The sequence below is a fragment of the Primulina eburnea genome, chromosome 3, assembly GCF_022965805.1.
Source record: "Primulina eburnea isolate SZY01 chromosome 3, ASM2296580v1, whole genome shotgun sequence".
NCBI lineage: Eukaryota > Viridiplantae > Streptophyta > Magnoliopsida > Lamiales > Gesneriaceae > Primulina > Primulina eburnea.
In genome coordinates this window covers 22291421-22305146 of record NC_133103.1, presented here as the reverse complement: position 1 = coordinate 22305146, position 13726 = coordinate 22291421, and the positions used below count along the sequence as shown (strand labels likewise).

At 38.6% G+C, this 13726-nt stretch overlaps 1 protein-coding gene and 1 long non-coding RNA gene across 5 annotated transcripts; one reads left to right on the top strand and one right to left on the bottom strand.

The window, feature by feature from the left end:
• The first annotated feature begins 1621 nt into the window (after positions 1 to 1621).
• On the top strand, positions 1622 to 4740 carry LOC140827337 (pentatricopeptide repeat-containing protein At4g14190, chloroplastic). Of its 4 annotated transcripts, none has more exons than XR_012116955.1 (4): positions 1622 to 2005; positions 2482 to 3820; positions 4295 to 4366; positions 4600 to 4740. XR_012116955.1 is itself a non-coding variant. In XM_073189990.1 (2 exons), the coding sequence occupies exons 1-2, from the start codon at positions 1688 to 1690 to the stop codon at positions 3637 to 3639; spliced, it is 1476 nt and encodes a 491-aa protein (XP_073046091.1). In that variant the 5' UTR covers positions 1622 to 1687; the 3' UTR covers positions 3640 to 3910. The 4 variants fall into 4 exon arrangements, 1 of the variants encoding a protein (XP_073046091.1); XR_012116957.1 differs by having other exon boundaries at positions 4295 to 4360; positions 4600 to 4738; XR_012116956.1 differs by lacking the exon at positions 4295 to 4366 and having other exon boundaries at positions 4600 to 4738.
• LOC140827338 (uncharacterized) lies at positions 4507 to 6711 on the bottom strand. Its single transcript, XR_012116958.1, has 2 exons — positions 5035 to 6711; positions 4507 to 4741 (listed from the first exon to the last, which is right to left on the bottom strand). It is a non-coding gene; the product is annotated as an uncharacterized lncRNA (long non-coding RNA).
• Positions 6712 to 13726: the final 7015 nt, after the last annotated feature.

Below are 13726 nucleotides of genomic sequence, written 5' to 3'. Positions count from 1 at the left end.
TAAATTTTCGAAAAACTATATATTATTATTTTTTAATATGTGATAGAAATGTATTTTTAAATCACATTCAATAAAATTAATGAGAAATATTTTTTTGAAAAATTCAGTAATTTCGTCTAAATCCATATTCACAACGTGTTTGATACATTTGAATGATAACAATAATTGTTTCATCAGTATCTTTATCCAAATAGGTTGTGATTTTATTTACAAAATCTCTTTATAATGTACACAAAAGACTATTATTCTGAAATAAAAAATAAAACACAATCATAAGTAAATTATGTAAAAATCAGAAAAGTTATTTAATTAATATTTATTATGTGTATTACAAAATAATGTCAATAAATTTTATAAGGTGTCAGTCATCCCTGACTCACTGCAAAACCAGGTTGAATAGTAGAGGTTTATGAAAAAACTTATTTCGTGATGAATTTTTTTCTGTTTTTATTTAATGTCTTCATTACAACAAAAACGATTTTTCGCAGCGCGCAAATTCTTTTTCCGCAACGCACATTGCCTGCTGCAAAGATACAAGCCGTTGAAAGTTCAAGATTATCCGCCGCGTACATGTACATGCTGTTAATACTATTAGTTCGGTGATAAAGAAAACAGCAAATATGAGCGACGGATATGAGCGACGGTTTTTCCGTCGCTAAAAGTAGCGACGGTTATTAAACCGTCGCTGATATAATTTTCGCGACGGTCTTTACAACCGTCGCTAAATTAATTGTAGCGACAGCTGTGTTATAAATTTCGTCGCTAAATTCCGTCGCAATAGCACGGACGCTGCTCCACGTGGGCAGCGTCCGCGCTTACGTTATTTTTGAAAACGTTTTTTTTTTAAATTATTTTTGAAATTAATTTTAAAATTTGAATTATTTTTAAAAAAAACCCTACTTTTGAACAAAGAAGGAACTCCATGCATCGAATTAACGTACTATTTCACCATAAAAAACCATGTTACTCAAAATGATATTGGTATAAAAGATAAATCAAGAAAAAAAAATGGAGTAGAAAAAATGTCCCAAAAATCAAATCTAGTAATAATAAAAAAGGCAAAAACTTGTGTGAGATGGTCTCACGGGTCGTATTTTGTGAGACGGATCTCTTATTTGGGTCATCCATGAAAAAAAAATATTACTTTTTATGCTAAAAGTCTTATTTTTAATTATGAATATCGGTAAGGTTGATCCGTCTCACAGATAAAGATTAGTGAGATCGTCTCACAAAAGACCTACTCAATAAAAAAAATTAATTACATGCACTCTCTAAAAGAAGGATTATAAAATTTAAACGAAATATTTCAACTTCTAAAAAAAATTAAAAAGAAAAAAAGTTTTAACCACGTAGAACCTTTTGGTGAGAATGATTTGTTGATGAGAATGATGTGTTGGATAAAAAATTAATTGTACGTTTTTAAAATCCAAATTTGATGTGATTTGGATATACTCATTAAAATCTCATCAAATTCTAAACAAAATCTTTTTTTTGAACAATCTTGTCAAACAATAAAAATAAGATTTTGAAATCCAAATCCCACGAAATCCTGTGAAACGCACCGATTAGGTCCTAAATGAGATTTCTAAATGAGATTCGAAAAAATTAAGTTTATTGTGAGGAAAAACAATCTTAATTCAGTCAGCAAATATCGCCGACAAATTATGATGTAGAAGCAGCACTCGAGATGATTGCGTTCATACGATGTTCGTCTCCTCCTCTTCCGACTCCGTTAAATCACTCAAATAAAAAATCCGAATACAACCCATCATCGTCTGTTTCATATTCCAAGTGTTTATCAGCAGATTCGCAGAAGAATTCCTCTTCAATTGATCGAATACGTGCGCATTATCTGGAACGAGATTCGTCTCTTGAAAAGCTTAAAACGAATAAAGACTCTGACCCAGTTCGGGTACTTGAAGAAGATGGTGACTGGAGCAAAGAACAGTTCTGGGATGTTGTTAGCTTCCTCAGGCAAAGCTCAAGGTCCAGGGAGATTCTTGAGGTGGGGTTTTAAGTTTATTTTCACTAAGTTTTACTTTGGAATATGTTGGGTTTTTGACGATTTTGTTCTTTGATCTTTGTGATTTTAATTCACATAGTGTATTCGCAGATGCTGATGGTGTTTGAGTCTAGTATTTGAGATTTGTGGATATTTAGAGAAGATAAATTGCAAAACTAAAATAGTTCAGGTGATATTGCTTTGTTTAGATTTGTAAATGCGTATTGAGGCAAAGGATTTAGTATTTCTATCACGAGTGGCCGATTTAGTTCATTCTTGGTTACACATGGACCAGAATAGGAGAAATTATTGTTACTACATTTCTTACATCTCTCACATTTACCGACAACAAAATATGCACTACTCGTTGCGAGGTAATATTGATTTGTTTTTTCTTTTGGTATATTTTAGTGAAAAGGAAATATTACTAGTTTTTGGCTCTTTCTTGATCTAATTTTGTAGTTTTAAATTGATTACAGGTATTTGGCATGTGGAAGTCGAGGAAAAAATCGAGAACTAATGATGAGAATTTTCAGAAAATCATTATGATATTAGTTGAGGAAGGACTGCTAGAACCGGCAGTAACGATTATTAAAGAAATGAATCATAGCGGTTTCAGATTTTCTCTGGAGATGTACAATTCTGTTATTCATGGCTTGGCTAAAAACGGGAAATTTAAAGATTGCATGCTTTATATGAAAGAGATGGAAGAAGAACTTGGCATCAAAGCGGATACTGAAACATTTGATGGTCTTATTCAAGCTTATGGAAACCATAAAATGTATGATGAGATGAATCATTGCGTGAAGGAAATGGAATCCAGGGGATGCCAAAGTGACCACACTACTTATAATTTGTTGATTCGAGAATTTGCAAGAGCTGGATTGCTCAACAAAATGGAAAACACGTATCTAAAGCTTCCCAACAGAAGAATGTATTTGCAACGTTCCACCTTCATTACGATGATTGAGGCATATGCAAAATTTGGTATCTTGGATAAGATGGAGAAGGTTTATCATCAGTATTTGAAGTCTGGACGTATTCTAAAAGAGGATTTAATTCGAAAGGTAGCTGCTGTTTATGTTGAGAATCACATGTTTTCTAGATTAGAAAATTTAGGATATGATCTTTCCTCTAAGAATGGTTGCAGTGAACTAGTCTGGTGTCTTCGCCTTCTCTGTCAAGCTTGTCATTTGAGTAAAAAAGGAATGTATTCTGTTGTTGAAGAGATGGAATCACTTGGTGTCCCGTGGAGTCCAACTGTCACTAATATTCTCGCACTAGCTTATATGAAGATGAAAGACTATAACCAATTGAAAGTTTTACTTTTAGAACTACCTTCCCGGCATGTAAAACCAGATATAATCACTGTAGGAATATTGTTTGATGCATGTCTTGATGGATTTCATGGAACAAGTGTTAAAAAGACATGGGAAAAAGTGGGATTTTTCAACAGTGATCTAGAAATACATACTGATTCACTTGTTCTCGCAGCATTTGGGAAGGGATATTTTCTTAAAACTTGTGAAAGAATGAGCATGTCCCCCAAAACTGGTAGTAAAGTGAAACAAGTGCAGACTTATAGCCATCTCATCAATTTGATTAGAACACAAGCTGACGTCCATGGGTACAACTGAAGCAGATTTGAGGAACAAAGTATCAATATCATCAAACTCCGACAAAACTTCAGAAAAACTGTATTCTTCTTTTTAGCAATTACTGTGCTGCTATTCGCAAAAGGTTACAAGATGGATCAATTAGAAGACTTTGGATGCCTATTGGAGTGATTCGTTTGTCCGCTTGGCTTTCCTGTCAAAGGTATTCCATTGAAATAGTGTATGACATCGAAAATATTCAAAATCTGTTACCAAATTTTCACTGTCTATTTATGTATTGAATTTATTTTACGTTTGTAATGAAAGCATAGGACAATGTCTTTGGCTATGGAGAATAAAGTGAAAAGGTCTATATAGCGAGAACTTAGTGTTTGCCATTTATAATAGTAAAACACACTTGGAAACCACATCGAGGGATTGAATCTCTTTAATCGTGTTGCAGTACAGTATGGTCTCAATATAAATCACGAATGATTCGTTTCAGGATGTAAACTAAATTTTTCCCATAAAACTCACCTAAAGGATGAAGGTGGTGTTGGCCTCCATGATTTCAGATCCTATGATACATCTCTTCTTGCGAAGGTTTACATTTCCATGCCAAAAACAAAAAGGATATTCTCTTGGTGAAGTGAATCCACCAGATATTTTTAATGAACTGTTATGTTTACTTTTGTAGTTCTGATCAGATAGTTCACTGACTTCCCACACATTAAGCGGCTTTCTAGAGATACAAGATGAAATTGTTTATGTATCTGAAACTGTGGACTCGTGTGCTTGTAGGCTGTAGCCTATTGCTTGAAATGGAAACACATGTATATTGTTTTTCTGGGAATATGTTCTATTTTTATATTGTCACAAATAAAATTCCATATTTTTTACGTACACTAAATGGGTCATCCTCTACCATGAAACATTTTGTGAATAGTTCTATTTCTTCTAGTAGTTCTTTCCAACATTGAGATCTCAAACCATTTCTTTCAGCAACCGAGCGAGATAACATGAGGCTGAAGAGATATGCACGAGCTTTCGTTACATGAACTTGGTTGACAAGAGCATTCCCAATACGTTCCGTTGCTGTGGTATCTTGCATTTAACTTGTATTGTACATTTGCCTCCGGCATGTCTAAAAAATGAGTACAAAGGTAGATCAGATATACTTGATCACAGGTGTTGTGACAATAAAAAAAGGAGATTTTGTCCCATTTTTGAACAGTAACGAGATCCCCTTGCAGCATTCACCCATTACAACGAATGTGAGGTAAACAAATTCTTATGGTATTTTTAATATACAATATTTAGTCGGAAAAAAAGATATCTTGGCCCTTATTTCTTTACTGATATTAAACCTTGGGAAGCAATGCCAACTAATGGAAGAGCAAAGAGTGTATGACTACTGTAGAAGTACAGTTATGTTACCTGGAACACTCGATTTAAATGAGTAATATGTTCTGAGTTTAGATAGCCAGAATTCAGAAGCTCTCGAAACAAAACAACTAATTCAGTGCTTATGTTGCTTGGTGATACATTCTTAATTATTTTGTATATTGACAAATCATCAAACACTTTAGTCATACATGGTGGTACTCTATTCGATTTTAGCAATGCTGCTGCAATAAGAGCTGATGGTTTGTGATGAACCATAAAAGTGTTTGATGTTGTAATTGGAGTCACCAAACACATCACCAGATCCTCCTATCAATCTATACCAATTACTTTTGTCAGCAGCCAGAGATTCTTTTGTCAGTAGCCAGAGATTCGATTTCCAGCTCTTTTCATTCCATTAGAAGTGACAAACATCGTGTGCAATTCATTGAAACTCTAATGTCATCGAAAAATATAAGGCCTTCTGCTAGCATAGCTGGTACCTATGACATATACCCTTCTCGACATTTCAAATCATCTGTTTTTTTATTCATGTGATCTGATAGTTCAGTGAGCATTTCCATGAGCCGAAAGAAATTATTAGTTTTACTAGTGGTGATCCATAACTGCCTTGCGCACCCACGTGCGCTCAATTAGCCACGAAGGACGGAGGCGCACACAACGCCTCCCTCTTTTACAGCCCATATCTACACGTTTCTGGAATAAAAATTTCTCCACAATCGCTCTCCTTCCTTTCCAACTCTACAAATGTCGGCCGACCAGTTCAGCACCACCGTCGGAGCCGCCGTGCCTATCTCCCCCAATCAGCCTCAATGTTGCCCTGACGATCCTCCTCTCGTGCGCTCTCTTCAGTCAACCTATTCTTCCAAGGTTACAAAATCTTATGTTTGTCATTGTTTGCATTATTCAAAAAAATTAAGTGATTTTGGAGGACTATTGCTCTATATCTGATTTCGAGCTAAGTGTGTTGGAGTATTATTTAATATCATGCCTCCAAGAATAAAAAACGAAGGACTTAGCTTCCTCTTCTCGCTCTTATGATGCTAATAAATTTTGGAATGAAGAAACACTTTGCATCACCGAAAATACTCTGTCTTGGTCAATTATAAAATAAAGAGGGCTAGATTTATCCACTCCTGACTATGTGGTGGTGGAAGAAGTTGTGTATAGGAGGTGCTTGGACCTGGCCAATCACAGTCAGACGCTGTCATCCCAATGGTCCGGGAATTTTAAGCAAACTTGCAAGTAAGACACGAGGACTATAAGGTATTGGTGCGAGGAAAATTGGTGGTTTTTGACTCGGACACCATCAATTCGATCTATAATCTACTTGGCTTCAATCACGAAGAGTACACAACATACATGGCCGACACAGTAGATTATGGTATCATGATCCGGGACATGTCCAGTGATGGTGTGGAATATAGATTGAGTCAAGGCACCCCATCAATTTAAAGAAATCTGAACTGCTCCGTGACCTGAGAAGTTGGGCCTCTTTCATTTTAGCAAAAATCATGCCATCGACTCATAAAACCGAGATCACAGAGGATAATGTGGTATTGGTCTATGCCATCATGACAAGAAATACAGCGAACCTAGGAAAGATAATTCAAGGGTCTATCATGTGTGCAATTGCGAGACTTATGACTGTCAGTCTTCCTTGTCCGCATATTATTACTGATTTATATCATCATGCTGGTGTGACATGGGGAGCAGATGAACAGGTGTTGAAAGCCAAGGCACCGATCACAGTTTTCACCGAAAACCCCAGGAGCAGGGCAAGAGAAATCGAAAGACAGGCTGTCCTGGCAGCCTATAACCAGCGAGCCAGAGACCACCAACAACCACCACCACCACCCACCACCAACCCCAATCAACAGAGCAAGTATGCGAAAAAGAATATTTAGAATGGAAGAAGATATTTGAACTCAGCGCCAAGAGTTGCCAGAGCACCGACACATGAAAATTGCTTTCAAGTCTTATATGATGGATTTTATGTAGAACCCGTAAATTTTTCTACGTATAAGTCATGCATAATTCTAGTATTTAAATATGATTTTATTGCCTGGGAATTTAATTTTTTTTTTAAATTTAATTATTTTATTACAGTAGTTTAATTGTTACCTTTTCAGTTAATTGAGTGAGGCCGGACTGGAATTGGAGTTTGAGATAAAATTTAATATTAAGAAATCATTCCTAGAATTTATTTAAGTTAAACAATAAGTTAATTTAATGTAAAAGAAAGCTTGAGCAATTATTTAAATAATTTGAGTTAATTAGTAAATAAAGTTCCATAATTAATTTCTTAATTCACTAAAATATTTAATGAGTAGATAAAACACTAAAGATTTAAAATATCATATTTAGGAAATATTTTCCCCTTCATTTTTATTCTAATTTTCGGCCACCTTAATATAAGATTTGAATTAAAATTTGCCAACTCATTTTCATTGACATATCTTCCTAATCTTTTTCTTGATAATTAATCCCCTCACTTTAAATTCTCATTTAATTAATAATTAAGAAATTTCCTACCCATATTTTTAAATGATAAAATCGTCCACCTCCATTAAGAAATTTAAAAATATTGTCAACTCTCCATCTTTTAATTTCTTTCCTAATTCTTTATATGATAGATGCTTCCCTTCACTTTTATTCATCACTAATTAACAATTAAGCAATACCCTCCCTTATTTTGTGAGCAAGAAATCGGCCCCCTCATCCCACAATTTATCCCTCAAATCAAATCATATCACATATCATTCCATATCTCACAAATTCAAAAGAAGAAAGATATGATCTTACCATTCTATCCCACTTTATTTGTAGACTTTCTCTCATCTCTCTAACCATTTTTCTCCCTCACCTTACCACCGAAATCTGAAAGCATTTCAGAGGAAAAAATCGTGAGGTAGCCAAGTGTAAACAAGAGAGGAAAAAAAACAAAAGAGAAAACGAGAAAGCGAAACACTCCGTCTCCTCCGTGCCGCGTCGTTGTTTAGTTTGTTTTTCGTTCAAAACAAACCGATGCATGTCTATATCTCTTTCACTCTTCAATCAAGCCATAATAGTATTTTAAAACACATCAAACTCACGGATTTATTGCAAAACCGAAATACTTGTGGGACATTTTCGAAAATGAATGTACAGAATTTTATGGTTCATGTGCGCCTTCACGGTTTGCTGGTTTTGTGTGGTTTCAGCTGGATGGCTCGTGTCCAGGCTCCCAAGGCTGCCCCTAGGCATATACTAGGATTTATTAGGATCACATTGGTCCAATAGTCGAGCTCCATACACGCTGGAAATTTAGAAATGACAGCAACTCCCCTCAAGTGCCCATGTGTTCGATTTTCTCATGTTTGCTGTCAAAGGAAGATGTTGATGATCTTGGCTGCCCTAGGGGCTATAGCCATGGTTAGAACATCTCCTTGTTGTCTAAGACGAGACCAAGTCTACCTTTTGAGGCTTGGTCCACGATGGAATCGGTTTTAAAATCAAAACAAGAACAGCCCCCTTCGGCCCTTCATTTTTCCTGCATGTGTACTTTCGAGTATTTAGTGTGGTGTAGATCTTGGTTGGCGTTTTAGCCATTAGCCATGGTTCATACCATACCTCTTGATGTCTAGATCATGCCATGGTCAATGAAATGGCCACTGGAATGACACGAGACAACAAAGGAAGCAATACACCCCACGCACGCAAGGGCGCCTCTCGGGTGGGATTTTTTTTCGGGTGATTCATGGTGTGGTTTGGATTGTGGCTGGCCTAGGGCCCTTAGCCATGGTTCAAACCATTCTCTAGGATGTTGGGAAGAGGCTCTGATCAGTGATTTGAGCTCCAATGGCCAATGGTCTCGAAAACGACGCAAGGACACGAAAGCGCTGCTGTTGTATTTTGTGGACAAGAAGTGGTGCTTCGGTTCAGAGGGCCGTTTGAGTTCTTGGTTGACTTTTAGCCTATGGCCTTGGACTGGACAGTACCTCATCAAGTTAGGAAGGTCATGCTTTGGCCGTTCGTGATTCGGTCAAGTTTAGAGGTCGTACGAGAAATTACGGTACGATGTGCCAAATTGACTCTCGAAAGAGCGTTTCATGTTTTGGCCTCCATTCACCAAAATTTCGACTTGTATCATTTTAGGAGCATTATTTTATCATTTTAGGTGTATTTCAATCATGGGTAAATGATGGTTCGGTGTTGGTTCGGGTTGTCACGGAGTCATGATTAAATACTAAGTCTTTGGGCGTAATTGTCTCGTTTTTGGAGTCAATTACAAAGTTTGGTCAAGTTAAATCATTTGCATATTTTTCATGTTAGATTTAGGTCGCAGCGAGCCTGGGAACGATCCAACTCATGTGGTAAAATATTACAGGATATTTAATTAGGCCATTTAATTATGTTACGTGCATAAAAATATAAAATATTCATTTTTGAGATTTATGCGATATTGCTTGTGACCATTTCACTATCATGGGATTATTGTATCACCGGTGGTCACTTACCGGTTCACTTCAGTTCAGTTCCACCCAGTATACTATGGCATTAGTCTGATCAGACGATTATTACTTCACCCGGTGGTCACTTACCGGTTCAGTTCACTTCTCTTCATGGGCCACTAGCGTAGAACATAATCTCAACAGAAAAGTATGATATGCCATTTTATTTCAGGGCTCTCTCGAGCAAACATTTTACGTAAGATTTTTCAGTTCAGTTATGCATGTATTATAATTACTCATGTCATGATATTACACGTTATGCCAGTCTCATGATAATTTCATGTTGCATGAAATTTTACTATATTTACTGGTTATTTACGATGTATGCATGCTGAGTCTTTAGACTCACTAGACTTGATTGTTGTAGGTACTGATGAGGTCGGAATCGAGGGCGGGGACCAGTGAGCCATCTTGGGTCAGCAGTAGTGGAACCCGAGGACCTCATTTTTAGCATTTACCATTTTTATGCTAAAACATTTTACATTTTGTTGGATTATTTTTAAATTGTTATTTTGCAAACAATAATTACTTCCGCTGCGATTTCGAATATTTAAACATGGAATTTTTTATCAGTTTATTTATTTAAAAAGGTATTTTAATTAGTTAAAGAGAAAATTTTAAATTTTTCCGCAAATTTTCAAACACGAATTTTCGGACCTTTACAGCTGGTATCAGAGCCTATGTTCTTGTAAAGGGTTGTACTATACTGATCTCAAGAAGCTCACGATGTCATGTCTTCGGTCTGTAATTTTTATATTTACGCATTTTATTTAAAGCATGAATTATTTTAACTGCATGCTCTCATGAAATATTTTTACGTTCAGACTTTAATTGTTCAATATTTATTTAAATTTAAAATAAATTATGGAATTATGCATGTTGGTTACGTATGGGTTATGTATGGAACCGTATGCCCCCTAGACGTATTCTTGAGCGTACTAGAAATGATGAGCCTCGCCAAGAGGACGGTGAGGAGCAGAGAAAGGAGAGGCAGGGATCTCCACCCCCTCCACCTGACATGAATGCCCAGATGCTAGCTGGGATAACTCAGTTCTTCGCATAGTTTGCGGGGAACAATGTTATGGCAGCCAGGCCGACAAGGCCCGAGGCTACTTATGAGCGCTTCATGAAGATGAGGCCGAAGGAGTTTTCAAGGACGTCTGATCCCATGATTGCCTAGGGCTGGATCAAGTCCCTCGAGGTTATCTTCGAATTCATGGAGCTGGGAGATGCAGACAGAGTTCGATGTGCCACCTATTTATTCGGAGGAGATGCCCGCTTATGGTGGGAAGGACTGTCGGTAGCCCTGAACTTGGCTACGCTGAGCTGGACACGCTTCACAGAGGTATTTTTCTCCAAATATTTTACTGATGAGGTGCGTTCCACGTTGACCAGGGATTTCATGACCCTGAGGCAGGGAGATCTGACTGTTACGGAGTTCATCCGTAAGTTTGAGAGGGGTTGCCATTTCGTGCCCCTAATTGCGAATGATGTTGGAGCAAAGTTGAGACACTTTCTGGACGGACTACGGTCGATCTTGCGCCGTGATGTTAGGGTGGCTGACCCTACTACTTATGATGTTGCCGTCTCCAGAGCTCTAGCTGCAGAGCAGGACCAGCGTGACATTGAGATGGATCGCCAGGGTAAGCGACCGATTTTAGTACCACACCATCCTCCTCCTCAGCAGCAGCATCAGAATAAGAGGCCTTTTCACGGCCCGCCTAGAAACAGAGGTCAACAGCAGCAGCAGCAGCAGCAGGGACGCCCAGCCCCGAAGACTTTTGAGCATCCAGTCTGCCCTAAGTACACACGCCACCATGCCGGAGTGTGTATGTATGGCTCAGGGAAGTGTTACAAGTATGGTAGTCCAGGCCACTTGCTGCCGCAGGGCCCTCAGAGGAATCTACCTACCCAAGGCAGAGTTTTCGCTCTCCATGCTACGGAGACGAACCCAAAAACCATGCTTATGACAGGTATCTTACAGCTTTAAGTTTATATTTGAATTTCAATGTTTTGGGAATCGGGATTAAGATTTTGAACTTAGAATTGCGATAGGATTGTATGCTCTACTTAGTATTACTTGGGGAATTTTAGTTAGGGGAACTTTGACCTTTGCATGTCTATAAGTTAGTTCTAGTAATTATTGGGTTCAGTTTGACGTTCCAAACTTCCAGGGAGAATTTTTATAGCGGGGTCAGCTACGAAAGCTTTGATAGACTCATAGGCTACTCATTCATTCATCTCGGAGACCTTCGCTAATTTTCTCAAGGTCAAGACCATTGGGCTAGATACAGCCTATTCAGTAGTACTGCCTTCTGGCGAGGAGATGACAACCACTAATGTGATCCGAGACATAGACCTCGAGCTGCATGAGAATCTTGTTTATGCGGATCTTATCGTGCTACCGATGCCAGAGTTTGACATCATTCTGGAGATGGACTGGCTATTGCGGAACAGAGTGTTAATAGACTTCCAGAGGAGATCTGTTCTAGTCTGATCGCCTTGGATGGAGCAGTTCTTATTTGAGCCAGACATGTACTTTCCTTTACCGCGCATTATTCCTTGTGTCCAGGCTAGGAAGCTCATGCATAGAGGGTGTCGGGCATTTTTAGCAACTTTTATATCTTTCCCCGAAGCACCCAGTCAGTCAGCCGCAGTTATTCCTATTGTTAGAGATTTTCTAGACCTTTTTCCTGAGGACGTCTCCGATATGCCATCCGAGCGAGAGGTGGAGTTTTCTATTGAGCTTATGCCAGGTACGGCCCCAATATCCAAAGCGCCGTACCGATTAGCGCCGACAGAAATGCCAGAGCTTAAGAAACAGATTCAGGAACTTCTCGACAAAGAGTTCATTCGTCCGAGTTTTTCACCATGGGGCGCGCCAGTCTTGTTTGTGAAGAAGAATGATGGTACGATGAGACTTTGTATTGATTATCGGGAGTTGAATAGGGTTACAGTGAAGAACAAGTACCCACTTCCGCGGATTGAGGATCTATTTGATCAGTTGCAGGGAGCTTTGGTATTCTCCAAGATAGATGTTTCCAAGACATCTTTCAGGACTCGTTATGGCGACTACGAGTTCCTTGTGATGCCGTTCGGTCTGACGAATGCACCAGCGATCTTCATGGATCTCATGAATCGCGTATTTCAGCCGTACCATTCGTCAGACCGAACGGCATCACAAGGAACTCGTAGTGGCCATAACGAGTCCTGAAAGCAATCTTGGAAACATCAGCGTCTTTCACCCTCAACTGGTGATAACCAGAACGCATATCAATCTTGGAGAATATCGAAGCTCCCTGCAACTGATCAAATAGATCCTCAATCCTCAGAAGTGGGTACTTATTCTTCATTGTAACCCTGTTCAACTCCCGTTAATCAAAGCAAAGCCTCATAGAGTCATCCTTCTTCTTCACAAACAAGACTGGCACGCCCCATGGAGAAAAACTCGGGCGAATGAACTCCTTGTCAAGAAGTTCCTGAATCTGCTTCTTAAGTTCTGTCATCTCTGTTGGTGCTAGTCGGTACGGTGCTTTTGAGATCAGAACCGTACCTGGCTGGCATAAGCTCGATAGAAAACTCCACCTCTCTCTCGGGTGGCATACCAGAGACGTCCTCAGGAAAAACGTCTAAGAAGTCTCTAACAATCGGAACACCTGCGGCTGACTGACTAGGTGCCTCGGGGACAGATATAAAAGTTTCTAAAAATGCCCGAAACCCTTTATGCATGAGCTTCCTAGCCTTGACATAAGGAATAATACGCGGTAAGGGAAAGTACCTGTCTGCCTCAAATAAGAACTGCGACATCCCAGGCGGTCGGACTAGAACAGATCTCCGCTGAAAGTCGATCAAAACTCTGTTCCGCGATAGCCAATCCATCCCTAGAATAATGTCAAACTCTGGCATCGGCAGTACGATAAGATCCGCATAAACAAGATTGCCATGGAGATCAAGATCTATGTCTCGGATCACATTGGTAGCTGTCATCTCCTCACCAGAAGGCAATACTACTCAATAGGCTACATCTAGCCCAACAGTCTTGACCTTGAGGAAATTAGTAAAGACCTCCGAAATAAATGAGTGAGTAGCCTCTGAATCTATCAAGGCTTTCGTAGCGGAACCAGATATAAAAATTCTCCCTGAAAGGTTAGAACACTAGGCTGAACCCAATCACAAAACTAACTTATAGACATGCAACGGCCAAAGTTCTTCAAACTTAAATTTCCCAAAAA